The sequence below is a fragment of the Trachemys scripta genome, chromosome 10 (genome assembly GCF_013100865.1).
Source record: "Trachemys scripta elegans isolate TJP31775 chromosome 10, CAS_Tse_1.0, whole genome shotgun sequence".
In the NCBI taxonomy this organism is placed as follows: domain Eukaryota; kingdom Metazoa; phylum Chordata; order Testudines; family Emydidae; genus Trachemys; species Trachemys scripta.
The window spans coordinates 79,592,582-79,613,785 of record NC_048307.1 but is presented as its reverse complement, the minus strand read 5'-3'; the positions used below and the strand labels follow the sequence as shown (position 1 = coordinate 79,613,785).

Below are 21,204 nucleotides of genomic sequence, written 5' to 3'. Positions count from 1 at the left end.
TTTCTGAACTTAGAGATACAAATAATTCTAGCTCAGGAATCAAGCTGAATGTTTAATGCACCTTTTTATCTGCTTGTAGTGATTGGGGTTTTTTTTAATGGTCTTCAGAACAGAGCTTGTAAGCAGTGTAGTTGTAACCATGTTGGTCCCACAATATTAAAGAGACAAGGTAGATGAGGTAATGTTTTATTGAACCAACTTCTGTTGGTGAGAGAGACAAGCTTGTGTCCAATAAAAGATATTACCTCAGCCACCTTGTGGGTGGGGTAATACAGAGCTTGGTATTTGTGCTTTGATTTATCCATTGTTATTCAGGAACGCTAGCTACTGCTCCTCTCTGTTAACATTTGTATCTGTGCCTGGGAGGCTGGTGGAAGTAGTAAGGAAGATTGGGTAAATCTCAAGCTTTGCCTGCTGTGTACTTGTGGTTGCATTCAGAAGGGCTTCTGTTGCCATTTCAGTGTGGTTCCTAGTTACGCTTCCTCAAGTGGAGCAAAGAGGAAATATCATGAGGTTTCTCTTGGGGAAAATTTTAAAGGACCAAATATGCAGTTAGTGGGTTTTGGCTCTGTGTATTTGCACTCTTTTGTGCCAAACCTTTCCTCCCTTTGGGAACCTCATGCTGATGGCTAAAGCACAGCTGTTTTTCACCTCCTAAAACTCAGTAAGTTGCTTGTGACAAAAAAGAATCATATGAAGGGAGGGGTTAAGGGTTCCCTTAAAAGGGGTCACTTGCAACCAGCACAGTGTTGGAACCTTGTATTTTAGTCTGGTTTTCCCAAAGGTGAGATTTCACTTGAACTGAGGCCAGAGCAGGGCAGACATGGGGGGTTCTCAAACTGAGGGTCGTGACTCCTCAGGGGGTCGCAAGGTGGTTACGTGAGGGTCGCGAGCTGTCAGCTCTGTGGGACTGATAGCCCCAGCCCCCTGTTAAATTAAATTAAACTGCCTATTTTTGATTTATGGCGGGGGGGGGGGTGTCACACTCAGAGGCTTGCTGTGTGAAAGAGGTCACCAATACAAAAATTTGAAAACCACTGCACTAGAACTATGTGCCGTGCTGTGACTCATTAGCCACACCACCAGGCTTTGGAGAATTGGAGCCTTCCTAAAGAGAGAAGGTGCTGCATGCAAGGAAAGTTGCTCTGTTGAACTGCACTGTAGGGTGGTTTGCTTTGGGTTGACAAGAGGTGGCTGTTGCTGGGTGATTTGCCTGGCCGAGGTTTTAAGGTGTCAAACATGATAGAAAACAAAGCAGCGTTAGTGAGTGTGAATCTCTCTCTTGGTTTTGTTTTGTTTTGCACAGAAGGTGATGAGGTGGGACCGGGGATCACTGATGACACTGAGGATGAGAATTCAGCTAATCAAATTGCTGGCAAAATACCCAACTTCTGTGTACTGCTGCATGGGAGCCTGAAAGTGGAAGGCATGGTGGCCATTGTTCAGTTAGGGTATGGAGGTGCATTTCTCTTTGAAAAGTCCCTTTTCGTGGTGATGCTTTGGGACCAGTCATCTATGAAATACTGCACGCCAAGCTGTGAGCCCCAGGTGGCTTGACAAGAATGTTTAGTGTTACTTTGATTCTGCACTGGCGGGGTAAATAATGAAAGCCAGAGCCCCAAAGTAGCGAGGGTGGGAGGTGAATTTTAGGGGTGTGGAATGGGCGGTTTTGACCTTAGCAGTCTGCTCGTTTCTTTAGGCCTGAATGGCATGGAATGCTGTACTCCCAAGCTGATAGTAAGAAGAAATCAAACCTCATGATGTCTCTCTTTGAACCTGGTCCTGAGCCCCTGCCTTGGCTAGGGAAAATGGCACAGCTTGGGCCTATTTCAGGTAGTAACCAAGATTTTAAAGTCTCCCGTGCATTTGATGGTTTCTGCGTTAATGCCCTTGCCACGTCTTATTCTTAAAAAGCTTTATTTTCTTTCAGATGCTAAAGAAAACCCTTATGGCGAAGATGACAATAAAAGCCCTTTCCCCTTACAGCCCAAAAACAAGCGCAGTTATGCGCAGAATGTCACTGTGTGGATCAAACCAAGCGGCCTCCAGGTAGCAACTCAGTACTTCGCTTTGGTGCTCTTGCACAGTTCAGGATCAATGCTTTGAAAGGGTCGTCTTACTCGGGCAGTAGAACGGTCTCTATACCGGTCACTTCCATCTAGTGTCATTTTTTTTTCTTTAATTCATATTAAAGCTTCCTGTTTGAAGTGTCATAATTAAAACACCTTGGCACGTATAGTTTGCTTTGCCTGGTATCTGGTTTAGTGTAATAACCATTTGTATGTTAGCTTGTATGAGCTGCATAATCAGTGACTGATCACTGAGCCTGCGGGAATGATCAAGTGATTATTTATCAGTATAGCTGGGGATTCTTCCCCCCAAAGTTATGTTTTTTTTTTTCTCCAGACAGATGTACAGAAGATCTTGAGAAATGCAAGAAAACTCCCTGAAAAAACTCAAACATTCTACAAAGTGAGTAGCATGTTGTGGGTTGCATGTAACGTGTGACTGTACTGATACAAGTTTGATCTATAGAGCACATTGACCGATGAGGTTAATAATTCTCCGTGTGGTCTATCCAAAGAGCTTGTAATGCTTTGCAAATGTTAATTCTCAGCAGCCCTTGTGAGGGAGGGAGATACTTGACCAATTGTACAGATTGGTAAAGCTGTAACCTGCAATCCCCTGATCTAAGCTCCTCTGACAGGACAGCATATTGGGTTCAGTTGAAGGAGACCTAGGTCTGAGAGTGATCTCATGTATCCCAGAGGTGAGTCTGCACTGGCGGTGCAGATAATGAAAGCCAGAGCCCCAAGGTAGCAAGGGTGGGAGGTGAATTTTAGGGGTGAGGAACGGGCGGGTTTGACCTTAGCAATCTGTTAAGGTCTTTGTGATTCCATGTATCCCAGATGTGGTGTACACATCTCCATGGGGAAGGGCAGAAATGGTGTGCACTCCAAATACCCCTTGCCAGCTGGACTCTGGAATGAATTGGAGGGCAGCAGGTACTACTAGTACTGAGGGATCAAAGGGCATCATAGAAGGAAATGAGAGCACCCGAGAGCAGCCTATACTTGGGTAACAGTCAACTATCAGTGTGTGTTCCGCCTTTGATGCAGAGGGCAAGAAATCCAATAAGCCAGATACAGTTAGCTACATTGTACCAGACTCTAACCATAATTCTTCCCTCAAGCCTAGCAGTGACACAACCCCCCAGAGACCCCAACCAGGGTTCTGGTACGTGCTCTATAAACACAGACAAGGCTATGGTCTCTGCCCTAAGAGTTTACAATCTAAGAAAATCACGTTCTGTACATTCTGCTGGACAAATTGGCTGAAATCGAGCGGATAACAAAGCACCCCCTTCTGCAAATTGCAGGGCTATCCACCAGAGCCATGGAGCCGGGGGCGAGAGCTGATGAGGCACGCTGGGAGGGTGTTGTGAGAAAGCCAACATGTTAGTGTGCTATATCTGCTGTCTCCCGTCTGGCACCAGCACTAGACTTCACTCTTATGCTGTGAGCACTTGGGAAGCTTGCCAGAACTGTAGCCTGAGGGCCCCTTCCCCCAAATTTGCAATGAATAAAATATCCTTTCAGAAGAATCAAGATGACTTTAAATGGGGCTTTTCTCTCTTCCAGGAACTCAACCGTTTACGCAAGGCAGCCTTGGCTTTTGGATTTTTGGACCTTTTGAAAGGAGTGGCAGATATGCTGGAAAGGGAGTGTACGTTGCTGCCTGATACAGCTCATCCCGATGCAGCGTTTCAGCTCACTCACGCTGCTCAGCAACTCAAAGCAGCAAGTAATGGGACCTCTGAATATGCCGCCTATGACCATAACATCACTCCGCTGCAGACAGACTTCTCCAGTAGCAGCACTGAAAGAATATGAGATGCACTTCTTAGAACCTTCTCGACATTACTTTTAAGTCTCAAGTGGTCCAAATTTTCCTGTCATATTTGTTTCCTAGGACTGACTCAGATATCGTTTGAAGAACTTTATCAATGCAAACCGGTGCTCTAAAACAATCTAGTTTCTTAATCTGGGATTAATTCGTATAGCTCTTAGTGGATTTAGAGTTTTACCTGGAAATTGTATTTTTAAATGCCTTAGGAAAGTCTCACAACAAGAATGGAGGTTATATAGTATGATTACTAAGGTGTGTGAGAGGAGAGATGAGGAAAATACTGTCATATGCAATGGACTGGTGCCAGTGGCTTAGAACTGGCCCTCTTTCCCTCCTCCCACTCCCCCCCCCAAAAAAAAACAGTCATCAGGTAACCCCACACATAACCCGTAACAGTTAGATTGGTGCACAAAAGCACTGTGTAAAACTTTTCTCCAGAGAGAGTCAGGTGTTATCTATTAGGGCCTGGCTTTCAAAAACGTCAGCTATGCAACTGCATGCACTTGACTTACCCAGTCAAAGACTGAGCGTATGAATACTGCATGCGGTTAGATGCATAGCCGGTAAGTTTTGGATGCTGTCAGTAATTGCATTCCTGACTTTAAAGATTTAAGCCCTGCCTTTCAAAATGTAAAGTTACTAAAGTTTCAGGTATCTCATTTGCCTCAAGATATTCATATTTGAGAAAGTAACTTACATTCTAGCAAGAGAAAAGTTCATTTTTTAACAAAATTGTAAGATATCACATTAACAAATAAAGAGTAACTTTTTATGGAAGCTTTCAGTGGTTTGGATCCAGTTTCAAAAGAACGGATGTGAGTGTTTAGCATTACGGAGGCTTAAACTTTCATCATGTCTTTCCATCATGAAGGTAAGGTAACAAATTGCTCTTGTTCGCTTGCATAAGAGGCTGTACAAATAGCAAAATGAAAGACTTTGCTTGTAAATCTTTATTAATAGAAATACACATTCAGCTGCCTGCGGAAGGACAAGCAAACTCAGTAGTTGAAGATCCATGGCAAATCACACCAAATACGGGTTGCAGTGCCTCCCCCGTACCCTCACAACCATGTATTTCATAAATGTTTAAATGTCCTTTAAAGGAATTAAAAGAATGAACGCTGTGTTAAATTCTCAGTGTCGGCCCCAAGATATTCGATTCACTGTCAAATAGATGTGTATGTAGAAGAGACACAGTGTATAAATTATGGTGTAACTACCCTGAGGAAGCTGGCCATGCCCTTGTTTAGCCTTTCACACAGAAAGGCTCCTTTTAACACATTGAGGCCAGGTCCATGCTACAAACCTATATTGGTATGATGACGTCCCGCCCCTGAGCGACACGCAGTTATACTGACCTAACCCCATGTGTAGACAGCGCTATGTCTATGACAGAGCATCTCCCACCTCTTGGGGAGGTGGATTAACGAACTACACCGACAGGAGACGCTCGCCCGTTGGGATAGGTCTGTCTTCACTTAAGTGCTGCAGCTGCGCTGATGCAGTATTTTAAGAGTAGCCCTGCCCTTCGATAATGGTGAAAGTTCCTTAGGATGGTGTCTTTTTGCAGAATGCCTTCAGTGGCGGTTGGACCACTTCTCTGCAAAAACCCCACCTAAATGTTCTAGTGTTAACCTCACAATAACAATCATTGGGGAAAAGGGTATTTCACATTGAAAATATAGCAACATGTTTTTTTTCTGGTGTTATGCTTTCGTAAAACAAAGCCATACAAACAGGGGGATGGAAATAAATTGATCGCTCTGGAATTAACTTGCATCAGGGTTACAGTGGGTGCTGGGGGAAAGAGGACTAGACTCAGCTGGGTCAACAGTGCAACTAACTGCTCTGTAGTCATGGTTACAATTAAGTTTATTTAAATCAGACTTTAGTTAATTTCAGGGAAAATGCAAAGGGTAAGAGGGGGCTGAATCCTGGCAGATCAGGTTGGGGGTGTAGGAGTCATTTTAATCATGGCACCCTTTATTCAAAACAGCTCATTTTTAAGCAATGGGGGTTTCTTTGTTTAAAACAAATAAAATTACTTTTATAATTTACCTAAGGCATAAACCTGAAATATCACTTGCCTCCTATTTGCTGAGATCTGGTACACAATACCCAAATGGTCCCTAACTTATTAGGCCCCCAACACAGCACCCCAAAAGCAAATGGCCAGCCTGGCATGCAGACTCCTTAGCTGCATCCTTCTGCATTGAGGGAATAGGAAAACAGGTGCTTGCTTCCTTCTCAACAGGGTTTGAGCCAAGCACTTACACCACCATTCCCAAAAAGGAGCGGACAAGGGGCTGGCCCCCCTATGGTAGTAGAAGGAAGGTTGTGGGATCATCTCAAGGGAGGCCTGCTTTACCTCTGCATTTCCTGGTGGAATTCTAATTTTTGTGGGCTACTGGGGGAAGAATAGCAGGGAATGGAACCTCACCCCTACACTGCCTGGTTTTCCAGTGTCTGAGTTGGGGCATTTAAATTCTCACCGTCTGGAAGGGCAGAGTTAGTGACCACAAGGCCGTGTGAAGTAGCAGCTATGTCAACTGGCGAGGAAAATTTGAATGAGTAGGTAGCTCCCACTACTGACTGGCTAGGACGTATGTAGCTAGACAGGGGCTGCTGGACACCACTACGTATTTCTATTCCATGGGGGAAGAGATTAAGCCTTCCTATCGTACATGCGTTAAGAACAAGCTGGTGGTGTCCATTGCTGACACTAGTTGTTCCCAGGTTTAAAGGTATCAGCAAAAGCCTGCTGAAAAAAAGCAGACCTAGCACTGACCATTAATAAATCAATTTCTCAGCTCCTCAGGCCACTCCTAGTCAGTTTCACATAGCATGGAGTGGATGGTCTGAAATATTCTACCCCAGCATCACAAGCCTTATCTGCATTCAATATCTGAAAGCAAATATCCAGTTAGAGCTGCTCAGTTTTTTGCAAATAGGATTTCTTTTTATAATATGGTAACTGATGGAAACACGTTTAAATATTGCCATTGTTCAACATTAAGTGCCATGCGTATATGATTGAAGAGGAACTCAATACAGTGTATGGGAATGCTATCTGAAGAGTCACTATGAAATCTAACATGATCATTTAGCTGTAGAAAATCCTTTCCATTATTATAATAGGTAAAATTGTAAGAATCAGAGGGTCCTGTCATTAAGATAAGTTAGGTCTAGGAAAGCATTGTAGTCCCTGTTTTACTTCATCTTTCTCTTTTTTGATCCAAGGTGCTGCCTCCTTTGCTTGTAGAGGTGACGCAAGTTTATAAACACACCTGAAAAGAGAAATAATTGTTTGGGCAGAACTGAAAATCACTGCAGATTACTTATGCCAGATAACTGCACTGAGTTAAAAATTATTTCGGATTTTCTTCTCACGTATGGACATAAAACTATGAAAGCTAAAGACAAATGAGTCCTTGCTGGGGTAGGGTTAAGACTGCAACAACCCACACTGTTTGTTATTGTAGTGTTGCTTAGAAGTTCTGGTTGTCACCCTTTAGGGGTAGCGGTATTGAAGATGGAGGGAGGGGGAAATAATTCTAGAATCTTGTGATAGCTTGCGAGAAAAAGTGTCACAAACCTAAACAGTCCACATCAGACTAAACAATAGAAACAAGGTTGGTGTCATTTAAGTCTTTTTTTTAAATCAGATGGAATGAAGTTTGGAGTTCAAAATTTTCATTTAAAAATCATGGGCTAGTTTCTGTATTCCTCTGACTTCAATGAGACTTTTGGATCCACAGAGATGTAGACTCAACCTGCACACAGTTGAGCCTACATCTACACTTTTATCATTGGTCCACTAATAATAGAGAACAAACAATTGTAGCTGATCAGTTAAACATTAAACTACTGTTAAAAAAAAAAAAAAACCTCCTATGAAGCTCTTCAGGGAACTGCTTCTTCATATTCCATTAGTATCAGTGTATGTTGGTTAACATCTGTGTAGTTTTGAACTACACAAAGAATCCAGCAAAATCCTGCAGAAGTCCACACTTTTACCCAATGATACTGATATAATAATTGTAATATTTTGGCCTCTGATATGCATGTGCTTCAAGGTGATCTGTTATTGAGGTCTCCTTTTGGGTTAACCTGTGCAATTCACTACAAGTATGATGACAGTTTAAGCTCAGTCAAATTGGTACAACAATGACCTATCAGATATAATTTAAAGTTGCAATCTATTACTCCTTTTTTGTACATAACTGACTTGGTATTTCAACAGGAGAGAAATACAATGAAACAACAATAAAAACTTACCTAAAAATAACATTATAAGGTAGATTTGAAGAAAGAACGAAAATTTGATTGTCATGCTCGTCGGATATGGCAGCGTGAAACTAAACTTCCCTGTTTCACTGACGATTGGAATGGCCTGAATCAGAGACACAGCTGAAAGCAGAAGGCCAAGAAGATTACAGGCAAAGTACAAAGGATAAGGTAAACTCTAGAGCTGGTCAAAAAACGAAGCTTCTCAAAGTTGTTCCCTTTTAATGGTAAAATATTTTGATACTTTCTGACCAGCTCTTGTAACCTAGAGAGACTTCAGCATAAAACTAGTTTTAAGTGGCATCTTTAAACACACTTGCACCTAAGTCATGATATTTTCCTAGTTTTGTTTGTTGGCATTGGCGGGCAATGCTATGAATCCACCCATAGCAGCAAGATATTAACCTTACTGCCTAAGTTCAGTGCACTCTGCTGTTTCTTCCTCTCACTACAAAGAAAGTCAACCCAGAGAACCGAAGAAAAGCAACAACCCAAACGAGAGGGAAAAATGAAGAAGTCAAAACAAACTTATTCAACATTTCATTTTGAAACTAACCATCAAAATGTTGCTTCAAAACTAGCAGTTTTGTTTTGAAACTTTGTGTTTGATCAGAATGAAATTATTTTGGTTTTGTCAAAAAAAAAAACTGATTTGGGTTCAAAATAAACTAATTGTTTTCAGGTTTTTCAATTCCACCATCGAAACCAAAGTATGAGTTACTCTCTCATCTCTATGCAGAGCAGCATGATCTACAAGGCTGTGTTTTTGAGGCTTACCTTCTGCCAAGGTGCCTAAAGGATAGAGAGGAATCCAGATGGTATATCGGATCCAAGTTAGTAATTTCCATTCTATATCAATGCAGGAAAGCATGTAGAATGGATACCTAGAATAACATTCAAAGTTTGAAAGACAGACATTACTTAAAAATTTAACTTTCCACTTAAGTTACAATATTGTGCATAATCACTGTATGATGTCATGAATGTCAAATATTCATGATAAACATGATAAATTCGTTTAACTATTGTCTTAATTGTAAATAATGGTTAAGAATATTAAAAAGGGACTGTTTCATATGGAGCTGCAGCAGGTATGTTTTTCCTCTCACAGTTTACAGTACTAGACTGTATGAAGTGGGTATTCACCCACAAAAGCTTATGCTCCAATACATCTGTTAGTCTTAAAGGTGCCACAGGACTCTCTGTTGCTTTTTACAGATCCAGACTAACACGGCTACCCCTCTGATACAGTACTAGACTTATTATCCTGGCAACCTGGATAGGTTTAACTGCCTGCTTTCTTCAAAATATTTCAATTTAGATCCCCAAAAATGAATAGAATACAATGTACATCTCTACCCCGATATAACGTGACCTGATATAACACGAATTCAGATATAACGTGGTAAAGCAATGCTCCGGCGGATCAAAGCAAGTTCAATATAACGCGGTTTCACCTATAACGAGGTAAGATTTTTTGGCTCCCGAGGACAGCATTATATCAAGGTAGAGGTGTAGCTGATCTGACAAACACCAGAAATTCCAGAATCCATCAAATTCTTTAGCCAAAGGTCTGAATTTCCTGTGGAAAGCGACATGAAAATGAGATTTCCCTACCAAGGGCTGGAAATGGGTAGAGGAACATAGCAGCAAGTTTTCCCAGACATGGAGCAACATCGGCTCTCGCATCTCACATTGGAATCAGGCCCAGACTCTGCCAGATACAGGAAGCTAGCAAGACAGTTACGCTGTGACAAATCTGAGTCCCAAGGAACGTTTTACCAGCAGGGGCTATAATGCGAATGCCACAGGGTGTTTCTTAATGGCAAAATCAAAATTATTTGAACACAAAGGCTGTTTTCCAGTAGAGCCCTGGCAGTCCAGGCATGACAAAGGAAAATCCCAACAAACCTGAATAGCTCGATAATACTCCAGCAGTAAAATACAAAGAACACCACCGCTTTGCTTTGCATTTCCTCCACATTTCCAAGGACAATAAACAAGACAAAATTTCTTCCAAGGACCTGTTTAACAAACCCCAACACATCCATGTAAGTATACTGAACATATACCAATGCGGCACAGTCAGAGGGCAACAGTGAGCCCCTACGACTAGAAATACACAGCACGGGCTCCTTTAGAGCCCTGGGCACATTAGTGGTGCTGGAAGACCAGGGCATGTGCCCCTGGAGCTGAGCTATGGGCTGGGGAAGTGCTTCCTAAGCCTGTAGTCCTTGTACACACTGACCAGCTGTATTAGGGGCCAACCCAGAAGCAGAGAGAGAAGGTGGCCACATCTTTTGCAGTGCAGTGTGTTTGCTGTGGGAAGTTGAGCTGGTCCAAGTGCATGAGGATCCCCCACCCCGCTGTTCTTGTCTTTGCCCCAACTCCTTGTCTCGTCAGACAACCCAAGAAGGTAGCCTACGAACCCAGGCTAGGAAGCATGGATTCCTACCGATGGGGCAAAAGATATCCCTGGGGTAAGTCCAAATTGATGCCATTTCCTCCTCACTCCCCCCCCCCCCCCCGCTTTTTTTTAAGCAGTCATGTCTAAGACTATCACAATATAAACTGTAATAACCTGGGGTGCGAGGAATCTTAAAATATTACCTGGAGTAAAGAAGGTATAAGTGGTGACCTGACGATTCCTACTAGTGAATTCAGGATCTCTATAAATGCGAGCGTCTGACAGAAATACATCATGTCAGCAATGGTGTGAAATGTGTCATAGAAGGAATCTATCAGAAACAAAAGACTGCTTTAAGGCATCTGAATTTGCCTGCTGGGAGAAGTCAGCTTAACTACACAGCCCCCAACACATACTAACTCACTCAAATATTTTAGAACTAGATTTGTGTTGGGAAAATGTAGTCTTCAGCCTTGTATGTAAAGCCGATATGCAGGCTAGTGTGAAGTCAGAGTAAAAGCCTTAAAAACGTTACCCGATCAAAGTAAAGTCCTATGCTGAAAGTATCACAGAATCATAGGGTTAGAAGGGACCGCAAGGGTCATCTAGTCTAACCCCCAATGCAAGGACAATTAGAGCCACTTCAGTAAATAATATGGAAAAGAAAGAGGGTTGTGCTGTGGATTAACAGAATGGACAACTGGATCTTTTAGTAAAATAACATTCGAGCCAATCCATTTTTAGTAATACTGGCTCTCTGAAGGTAAGAAACGTCTGTCTCGAGTGTGAGGTAGTGTAGTTGTAGCCATGTCGATTCCAGGACAGTACAGACACAAGGTGGGTGAGAAAATATATTTTACTGGACCACCTTCTGTTGATGACAGAGACAAGCTTTCAAGCCACACAGAGCTTGTCTCTCTCACCAACAGAAGACAGTCCAAATAAAAGATATTACCTTGCCCACCTTGCCTAGAGTGAGACATTTTTCATCCGCCCCCCTGCCACGCAGTTCCTTCTTTTAAATTAAAATTTAGCATTTACAGATTACAGCAAATATTACTGATGCCCATAAATCACAGGATCTGTAACTATTTACAGGTCCTGTCCTTAACGTTATGACAACTTTTGGGCAGGTTTTGTTGTGCATTTCAATGAAGTATTGACAGTTTCATGTGGCTTAATTTAGATGTCATGGTTTAGAAATTACTGCAAAGGGTGAAAGGAGGAAGAAATAGCATGGATAAAATAGTGCTTATTACTTGCCTTTTCCTAAGATAAACAGGCGAACTGTCATATTCACAAAAATCCAGGAGAACCCCAAAAACTGCACAAGATTATACATGAACAAATATCCTCTCTTCAGCTGTCTGAAAGCTACAATCAATGTTAAACAATCATGTTAGCAAAAGGCAACAGCATTCCTATTTTGTGCAACTGGCTCTCGGTGGTGAGGTGGGTTAGTGAGTTAGCCTTTCAAATCTGAATATGGATTACAAGAGAAAACAAGGTTTCACTCTATTCCGGACAATACAGGACCACCAAACAATTTGCCATGTGGACTCAAGAAAAACAGCACTGGAATAACAGGAGTGCTGCATCTATCTCAGCTTGGGCTGGGGTTTCACGTCCCCTGCTTGCACTATTGATGACAAAAATTACCAAATCCCCTATGAAACAGTAGTGTGGTTTTATTAAGCTTGTAAGTAGTTATATACATAATAAAGTGCTGTATGCTAGTTTTACAGAGACAACACGTCTATCAACACTACCATGATAGCATCGTAAGTACTTAAGTGCGTGCTTACAGCGGTAATATTTTGCCTGTGATGTGCATAAGCAAACTATTGTCACTATCTTATCCACCAAATCAACCTTACTAATTTAAAGATACAGTCACTTACGGTCTTTAGGGACTCTGGATTCAATTCTGATTTTGTTAATCCTCTCTTCTTCTTCCTAAAAATTATGGATAAAGTTTTAAAGGATGTTAATGTAGTATTTCAATACAGTAATGACCAGCTAATATTTAGTTAACTGTTCTGCTGCAAAGCTAGTGGGGTTTTAGACTCAGATAATATCCTCTTAGTAGACTAATGTGTTACATTTTTCACCTAGGCAAAACTGTGCAAATTCTTCATTGTCAGGAAAGTGTGTTACTGCAACAGCTAATGGTTGTCTAACCAGCTATGCGACCTCCATTATATATTTTCATCTAATGAATATGTTTTTGCTGTGAAAACTGCCATTTTCCATGTTAATTTTTGATCATTACCACCACTCAAAACTGTTCCTTTTCTTATGAAAGTGTGAAATCATCCTCTGGCTCTCTTCAGACCATTTAACACTCACCCACCAATTGTTAACCCCTGGGAAGAAGTAAAGTCACTCTGGATTGCCATATAAATCAAAACAGCCCTTTGCAATATCCTGTGTAACTTACATAGTCATTAGGAGGTAAGAAATAGACTTGTCCTTCTGACCATGGGGCAGCGTTTGTTGTAGAACTGACACCACTCACACTTTGCATGGGTGCTTGCGTCCTTTCCAAGGGAGATTGTTATTTCTTTGCTAACCATTCTGAATGCAGTAGAGAGCATCTGAATTACCACGTGGCTGAATGTAAAGACAGGGCCAGCCTGGTGGTTCAGGAGGCTGCTTCTAGACACTCCACCTAGAAATCCTCATTTTAGAAACAACCTTGGGCCTCCTGCTTTTCACACAAGCAAGGTTGGGGTGTTTTAGAAAGGGAGTCTCTCTTGGTCTTTGACTGGAGGAAACAGCACACACTAGCTAGGACAGAGGTGCTCAAACTGTGGTCCAGTCCGGGAGCTCCATTCAGGTGGTCCGCGGATAGTTCCCTCTAAGGTGCGCGCCTGGGTGGCCGTACACAAGAGAATGAAGGGCCACCCACCTAATTAGTGGGGCCGTGCAGGCGTGGCTCCACTAATTAGGTGAGTGGACTCTGGAGAAGATGCACATGTAAGGTGAGGTGATGGCCTTGGGGGGAATAGAGGGTAGGTGGGAGGGGACCGTGGGGTGAGAAGAGTGGGTGGGAGGAATTTGGGATGTGCAGGGCTGCGGTGGCTAGAGAAAGAGGCGACTTTCCCCAGCTCCAGAGCTGCGGCTGCCAGGGAGAGACAGCCGGGCTTCCCAGCCCCAGCGCGGGGGCTGCTGCAGTGGGGGAGAGAGGGCACATCCATCGCACTAGAAAGGTAAGACTACGGATATTAAAATACGAGTTGTGTGTTTTTATTTGTAGAACAAAAAAACATTAATTTTTTTTTTATATAGTGCTTTTATCCAAAGCGCTTTACAGTAGCTAGCTAACGGTACACACAACATTTGGAAAGATCATTAAGTGGTCCGTTGAGACCCTCAGCAATTTTCAAGTGCTCCGCGAAATAAAAAAAGTTTGAGAACCACTGGCCTAGGGGATAATAACCTGCCAAGTTCAGAGCCAGAGCCAGATCCATTTGGGAGCATTCTGATTTGGGGCCAACTCTAATAACAATATAAGCAAAAGGCGAGCACATGCTTGAGACAGTCTCGTTTAAGGAGAGCAGAGGCAGGCTGTCTCTCACGGCAAGGCACCTCAACTTTTGGAGACCCTGGTTTGTAAGTGGGCAAGATAGCTTGAGCCCTCTGCCAACATCAGCTATCCCATGGATTTCAGCTTATTTAGACTGTGAGCTGTTCAGGGCAAGGACCATCCATGTATGTTTATATAACGTCTAGCACAATGGGACCCTGATCCAGACTGGGGCCTCTGTGCATAACTTACAGATAATGCTCATTTTAAACCAAACACCTCACCTAGCAGCGCCTCCCCTTTTAGTTACAGGTCTTTATACTGAATCCGTTTATTATTGTTTCATTTGGATCTTGCCTCCAGCACACTAGACAGAACTCCAAATAAATATAAATACGTTAACTCAATGGCAAAAGTCTATGTATTTCTTTGGACATGCACTCTTAGCTGCTTATTTCAACTGCTTCGAAAGTGCAGGGAGTACTGACCTTTGCTTTGAGTTCCATTTCAGCATCCGACTCATCTAGCCAGCGATCAAAATCAGGCGCTAGGAACAACGGGCGCCGCCCCTGTTTGGTGAGTCTTTCCCACCAGTTGCTTTCTTTTTTCTGCACGGTGATGTTCAACTGCCTTTGAGTCACTTTGTACACCAGCTGCAGGAGACACAATGCGGGGTAAACACAAGAACGTGCCTCATTAGAACTGGGGCCCACATGACAAGAACGTTTTTGATTCAACCAGGGCTGGTGAAAGGTTCTGTATTGATAGCTCTGGAGAGCAAAGTCCTCTATCATCGATATACGTACAACACGGGCAGCAGCAGTGCGGCTTAGTCGTGCTGCCCCAACCCTGACGTAGAGGGGTTGTGTCTAAGGATTTGTCTACATGCCAGTCACGGGGAGTGAGCAGCTTGTGCAGACAAACCTGAGCTAGTTTTCCTCCAGCTAGCTCGGGTGGGGTAGCAGGAAGCCACAGAACGCTGGGTAACCACTCAAGCAGCCGGCCCCCACGGAAGCCCAGGCTACTGCAGCTTCACGGTTCTGGGGCCGGAGCTAGCTAGATTAAAACAAGCGCGTTGGCGTCTGCGTGAGTGGCGATCATGCCCCCACGGCAGGAGCGATATACCGTAAGGGGGAGAAGGCAGTTCGGTATCCACAGCCACATTCAGCGCCCGCTGCCTCTGCGGTACCTGCCTATCAAGGAGGCCAGCTGCCGGGGGGGTGGTTTGGGGGATGGTCTAGCTGGCAGTAGCCTGGTTTCACAAGACCCCCCCCAGCTCATTTCACACAAGCCACTAAAAGGCCATTGGAGCTATGGTCTCCAACCTTTTTAAGTGCAAGATCACTTTTTGAATTTGAGTGCAACCCAGCATCTACCTCAAAGGAAATGTAGAAATAACAGTAATCACACAAATCCAAACACCCTTGCCCCGCCCCCTGTCCCGAGGCCATGTCCCTACCCTGCTCACACCATCCCCCCTCCCTCCGTTGCTTGCTCTCCCCCACTCTCACCAGGCTGGGACAGGGGACTGGGCAGTGGGAAGGGGTGCAGGCTCTGGGCTGCGGCCGAGGGGTTTGGAGTGTGGGAGGGGCTCCAGGATGAGCCTGGGGCACGGGTACAGGAGGGAGTTCAGGGTGCAGGCTCTGGAGGGAGTTTGGGTGCAGGGGGCTCAAGACTGGGGCAGGGAGTTGGGGTGCAGGAGGGGGTGCAGGATGCAGGCTCTGGGAGGGCATTTGGGTGCGGGGAGGGGGGGCTGGGGGAAAGCATTGGGGTGCAGGAGGGGTTTGGTGTGCGGGCTCCGGCCAAGCGCTGCTTACCTCAGACAGCTCCCAGGCAGCGGCGCAGCAGGGCTAAGGCAGGCTCCCTGCCTGCCCTAGCCCCATGCCGCTCCGAGACGTGGCCACCATATCCGGCAGCAGCTCCTGGGGATGGGGGGTTGGGGGGAGGGGCAGACGGCTCCTCACACTGCCTTGTCTGCAGGCACTGCCCCCGCAGCTCCCATTGGCCGGGAACTGGCATAGCTTGTTTCACTCATGGGGGGTGGTTTTACTATACCATAACTTTGCCAGAAATAGCTGTGTCCACACTGGGAGTGCTTCACTGATACAGGTATACTATATGAGCAAAGCGCTCCTACTATACCAGTCAAAGCATCGTTTTGTAGCTGTAACTCAATCTACGCTATGGACTTTGGCTGGCACAGCTGTGCTGGTCAAGGGGGTTCCAGCACCTCTGTGACCTCATCTGCAGCAATATGGCCTCAGAGGCCACCTCTCTCTGTGTGCTGTACCACTGCAGATGAGGTCACTGGAGCTCCCTTGTATAGGTGGGGCTTTTGGGGGGTTTTGGTTTTTGGTAATACAGAAACAAATGGAACAATCATCCCTTAAAGCAGAAAAAGCAGGAGCAGTGCTGGAGTACTTGCCAGCCAGCCAATTCTCCCCTCCTGACACTGACCATCTCTGGTTAGATTTCCATGCTGTCTAGTAATATGACACTCAAGATGCCACTTCTGTTGGGAGCCATAGCTCGCTCTCCAGTCCTGGCCTCAGATTACCCGAACAGCCTGCCAGGACGTTGTTTGGTCTTTATCAGAGATTTTAAACACATGTCAAGTCTCTTCGGGAAAAGACACTGCTATGCATTGGCAAGGAGGCTGTGCAGGTGCACAAATACAGCAGGACGTGCTCAGAATGATTTGGGGTTAGACCAGGGGTTGGCAACCTTTCAGGAGTGGTGTGCCAAGTCTTCATTTATTCTCTCTAATGTAAGGTTTCGCGTGCCAGTCATACATTGTAACGTTTTTAGAAGGTCTCTTTCTATAAGTCTATAATATATAACTAAACTATTGTTGTATGTAAAGTAAATAAGGTTTTTAAAATGTTTAAGAAGCTTCATTTAAAATTAAATTAAAATGCAGAGCCCCCCACACCGATGTCCAGGACCTGGGCAGTGTGAATGCCACTAAAAATCACCTCGTGTGCCGCCTTCGGTACACGTGCCATAGACTGCCTACCCCTGGGTTAGACTAATGACTGGTCCCCACATAGACTTGTGCCAATTTAACCAAATCAGTTTGCTAAAGCCAATGTCGTTATTTCAATGCAGTTCTGTGAGTGGACTCTTATTTCGGAATAGAAGCGACTAGAAGCTAGTAGCCAACTGACTTTATTTAAATATATCAACACTTTTTTTTATTTTGCACTAAGAGTACTCAGGCACCACAATAACTAACTAGATCGATTTTAATTCTTACCTTTTGTTATTTTGTTGCAAATCTTTGGGTAGACAAGGCCTGGCACTCTGATTATAGTGGAGTTTAAATCAAAGAACTTTTGCTTCTTTTACTGCAAAGCTTCACTTCTCTATTGATGGGTTGGCAATTCCCTCGGAATTCAGCCATTTACCTCTCCAGAGAGGAGTTAAATTCTGCATTTCAACTCCTCCTTTCTTCTCTGCTCAGCGAGATGGGAAGGGAAGTTCTATCTGCCCCAAGGAAGGAAGGATTAGGCAGAATTTCCCAGATTTACTGCAGCTATTTCTAGTGGGCAAATAAAACGAGCCAGGACAAGTCTTGCTACAGCTGCTGCCCACTGCGGGTGAAGATCAGTTCTGCAGGACCCCCTGTGACTAAAAGGACAGGCAGATCTTGGAGGGCCAGGAAGGGTCAATCTTACCAGTTAGACTCTCTCCTGTTCTAAGACAGGAAATAAAACAGCGCTTCACAGTAAGAGAGTTGCACCATGTTCGTGCTGGGATTCTGAGTAATTCGTACAAGCAATGAGAGCACGTGTCAAGATTTTTAGCAAGGTCACAGAATACGTAAGAAGTGCTATTGATTTATTTCAGGGAGGCTGCACTTCACATGTGCTAACTTAACAGTGGATGGTATTTCCCCAACCTGGGATGTTTCGTTCAGAAAAACTGCTAGATTCTCTGCTATTTTTCTGCTCCAGTAAATTTTTAAGCTACCCCCCGCTCTCTTCTGTAATTAATTTAAAGCCATGTTCCCGTAAACCCATATTTGTGAGATCTGTGTGAGTAAAGGTTGCGGAATCAGGCTCAAAGACGGGGAATTGAACACATACAGCATTTAGAACTTCAAACCTTAGTAAAATCATCTGTTATCGCATCGGGAAGCAAAGCAACTATCCGAAATAGCATCCCAGGAGACTTAAAGCATATCTATTTCCTTTGGGGTGTTTTTTAAACAGGGAATACTTTTCTTTTGTAAAACATAAAAGAAAAAAATACCTACTTGGGGCTTGACCGGTTCTAGAAACGCAAGCTGAAATTCATAGACGTTGTCCCCCTTGGCACCATGACCCTGGGCTAAAAGAAAAGGAGCAACAATCAGTGTAAAGATCCTGAAGAGTGCCCCCCCACCGCACACCGTCTGCAAAATGTACTTTAAACAAACAATATATGTTTCACTCTATATGCATCCGAAGAAGTGGGTTGTAGTCCACGAAAGCTTATGCTCTAATAAATTTGTTAGTCTCTAAGGTGCCACAAGTACTCCTGTTCTTTTTGAGGATACAGACTAACATGGCTGCTATCCTGAAACCTTTAAACAAACACTGAATCATTTACAAAGTGCCCTCCCCCGCCCCAATGTGCTGCATGATCGAACTATTTAAGAATGGACATGCAAAGACAGCGTCACGGAGTTTTAGAATTTCATTCGCTTTTAACCAAGTGACATTTTAAAAACGCGCTGGGTGCCTTATGGGGGGTCGACATCTGCTATAACTGAGAATAGTGCTGGAAAAGGACCTTCCTGTGAGACAGGAATGGACGAGGCTCCGGGAGGAGCAAGTTCCACCCAACGGGAGCGATCTCAAGTTGGGCAGCTGATCCTTTGCTAAGATGCAATGGTGAAATCCCTAAAACATCAGTGATGACAGAGTGCAAATACGCACCAGGATTCATCAGTCTCGTACAAAGCCAGGTCCTGCCCCATGAAATCCTCTGAAAGCCAGCAGGCTCATCAAAAAATATGCCATTTTAAAGGGTGCCATTGTAAAATAATTCTGTCCATATAAAGCTCGATACAATCTAAGCCAACACATTACCTTTTTACCATAGGCTTCAGGGCTACAAGGATGCAGTATGAAAGATACATAGTAGATTCCTAATGCAAAAAAGGTAACAGTATGTTCCTAGCACTAACCTGACAAGCAAAACAGCAAACTCGGTCCCTTAAGGTTGAACGGCTCAGTCAAAACAAAACAAAAAACCTTTACAAAGGAATTTATTTACCTTTCAAATTGAAATTTAGTTCCTGGTCCAAAACCTGATAGTATTTGCACACAAGGTCTTTGTGACAGCAATACTGCTTTCAATGGAAAATCAGCTAACATCTTTAAATGTGGTGCATGGTTGGTTTTTTGTTTGTTTTTTTTAAATTAAATATGATCTTCTACAAAGAGTGGTGATCCTATCAACTACTACAGCTAGACCTAGAACATTTAACTGAAACTCAATACCACCAACTCCAGCTGTATTGTGTTACACTTCCACCAAAAGGCTCTGATGTTCAAGCTCCTCTGGGCGAGTGTAGGGGTCCAGGATTGGGGCCTAAATCATTATGACCAAGAAAAGAAATTAGAAAAGTTGTGGCCAGTAATCCCTTGGCAATCCTACCCTCTGTCCAGCTAGGCTGCATGTCGCTAGGAGTCCACCTCTGCGCAGAGGGGTCAGGAATGCTATTAACTTTCAAACCAATGTAGTCACCTACCTTTGAAATGAAGCACGTTATCCGTAATGGTGATCTCGGGGCTCTGAGGAAAGAGAGGATGTTTTAGGCGGCAGGCGTGTACCCGTTCCAAACAAATTGTTTAACGCCAGGATGATGGCAATTGAGGGGGATTCAGAATCTGACCCAGAAAAGCCTGGGAGCTTCAAGCAGCAAAGTACACAGGTTCCAGTTGCACTGTGGTGCTCCAGCCTTTTTCTTGGCGCCAAATGCCTAATGCACCTGGCATGAGATGGGGGAACTGTAGTTAGGAGGGAGTCTCCCTGGGCTGTATACCCCATGCATGGGACGGGGCGGCCCTGTACAAGGAGAGGAGGGTCTCCCTGGGCTGTATGCGGTGCATGGGACAGGGGTGCTGTAGAGCATGGTGGGGTGTCTCCCTGGGCTGTACACACCATGCCCGGGGCAAGGGCATTGCACAGTAGGGAAGGAGCGTCTCCCTGGGCTGTATACCCCATGCACGGGATGGGGGCTCTGTGCAGCGGGGTGGGTGTCTCCCTGGGCTGTATACCCCATGCACGGGATGGGGGCTCTGTGCAGCGGGGTGGGTGTCTCCCTGGGCTGCATTTCCCATGCACGGGATAGGGGCTCTGTGCGGTGGGGTGGGTGTCTCCCTGGGCTGCATTTCCCATGCACGGGATGGGGGCTCTGTGCAGCGGGGTGGGTGTCTCGCTGGGCTGCATTTCCCATGCACGGGATGGGGGCTCTGTGCGGTGGGGTGGGTGTCTCCCTGGGCTGTATACCCCATGCACGGGACGGGGGCTCTGTGAAGCGGGGTGGGTGTCTCCCTGGGCTGTATACCCCATGCACGGGATGGGGGCTCTGTGCAGCGGGGTGGGTGTCTCCCTGGGCTGCCTGCCCCGTGCACGGGACGGGGGCTCTGTGCAGCGGGGTGGGTATCTCCCTGGGCTGTATACCCCATGCACGGGACGGGGGCTCTGTGCAGCGGGGTGGGTGTCTCCCTGGGCTGTATACCCCATGCACGGGACGGGGGCTCTGTGCAGCGGGGTGGGGGTCTCCCTGGGCTGCATTTCCCATGCACGGGCTAGGAGCGTCTCCCTGGGCTGCACACACACTGCATGCAACGGGGGCCCGGCGCGCGGGATTGGGGGCCCGGCGGTACCTGCACGTCGCTCAGCTCCACCCGCAGGTAGAGCTCGCTGTGCCGCTGCGCCCAGTGCACGTGCGGGGTCAGGCTCCGGCTCTGCATGATGGCGGCGGCCGGGACAGGCCGGGCTCCGACGGCTCCGCGCGGCGCCTGGCGAGGCCGAGGTGGCGGGCTGCCCGGGCCGCGGGGCGGAGCGAGCTCCCGGG

General features: G+C 45.2%; 2 protein-coding genes across 4 annotated transcripts in view; one reads left to right on the top strand and one right to left on the bottom strand.

Annotated features, from left to right (window-relative positions):
• Nucleotides 1-6,789, top strand: part of INTS14 (integrator complex subunit 14) — a 17,790-nt gene extending 11,001 nt beyond the window's left edge. For both annotated transcript variants that reach the window (XM_034782952.1, XM_034782951.1), the window contains 5 exons: nucleotides 1,307-1,451; nucleotides 1,700-1,833; nucleotides 1,931-2,049; nucleotides 2,407-2,472; nucleotides 3,642-6,789. In XM_034782952.1, coding sequence (XP_034638843.1) covers nucleotides 1,307-1,451; nucleotides 1,700-1,833; nucleotides 1,931-2,049; nucleotides 2,407-2,472; nucleotides 3,642-3,893 — 716 coding nt within the window. In that variant the 3' untranslated portion in view covers nucleotides 3,894-6,789. The remainder of the gene's footprint in view (nucleotides 1-1,306; nucleotides 1,452-1,699; nucleotides 1,834-1,930; nucleotides 2,050-2,406; nucleotides 2,473-3,641) is intronic.
• On the bottom strand, nucleotides 4,845-21,204 carry HACD3 (3-hydroxyacyl-CoA dehydratase 3). 2 transcript variants are annotated; one of them, XM_034782953.1, is made up of 11 exons: nucleotides 21,014-21,204; nucleotides 19,873-19,915; nucleotides 18,391-18,464; nucleotides 14,621-14,785; nucleotides 12,505-12,559; nucleotides 11,867-11,977; nucleotides 10,807-10,934; nucleotides 10,108-10,220; nucleotides 8,974-9,080; nucleotides 8,188-8,319; nucleotides 4,845-7,196 (listed from the first exon to the last, which is right to left on the bottom strand). In XM_034782953.1, exons 1-11 carry the CDS (start codon nucleotides 21,098-21,100, stop codon nucleotides 7,120-7,122), a joined length of 1,092 nt encoding a protein of 363 aa, XP_034638844.1. In that variant the 5' UTR covers nucleotides 21,101-21,204; the 3' UTR covers nucleotides 4,845-7,119. The 2 variants fall into 2 exon arrangements, with proteins under 2 accessions (XP_034638844.1, XP_034638845.1); XM_034782954.1 differs by lacking the exon at nucleotides 11,867-11,977.

Excerpts from the sequence above, each read along its gene's own strand:
- HACD3 (XM_034782953.1), bottom strand. The coding sequence starts at position 21,100 with ATGCAGAGCCGGAGCCTGACCCCGCACGTGCACTGGGCGCAGCGGCAC. Across the intron at positions 14,786-18,390 it reads TAGAACCGGTCAAGCCCCAA|CTGGTGTACAAAGTGACTCA; the intron begins GTAGGTATTTTT and ends TGTCTCCTGCAG. Across the intron at positions 8,320-8,973 it reads TTTAGGCACCTTGGCAGAAG|CTGTGTCTCTGATTCAGGCC; the intron begins GTAAGCCTCAAA and ends TTCTGCTTTCAG.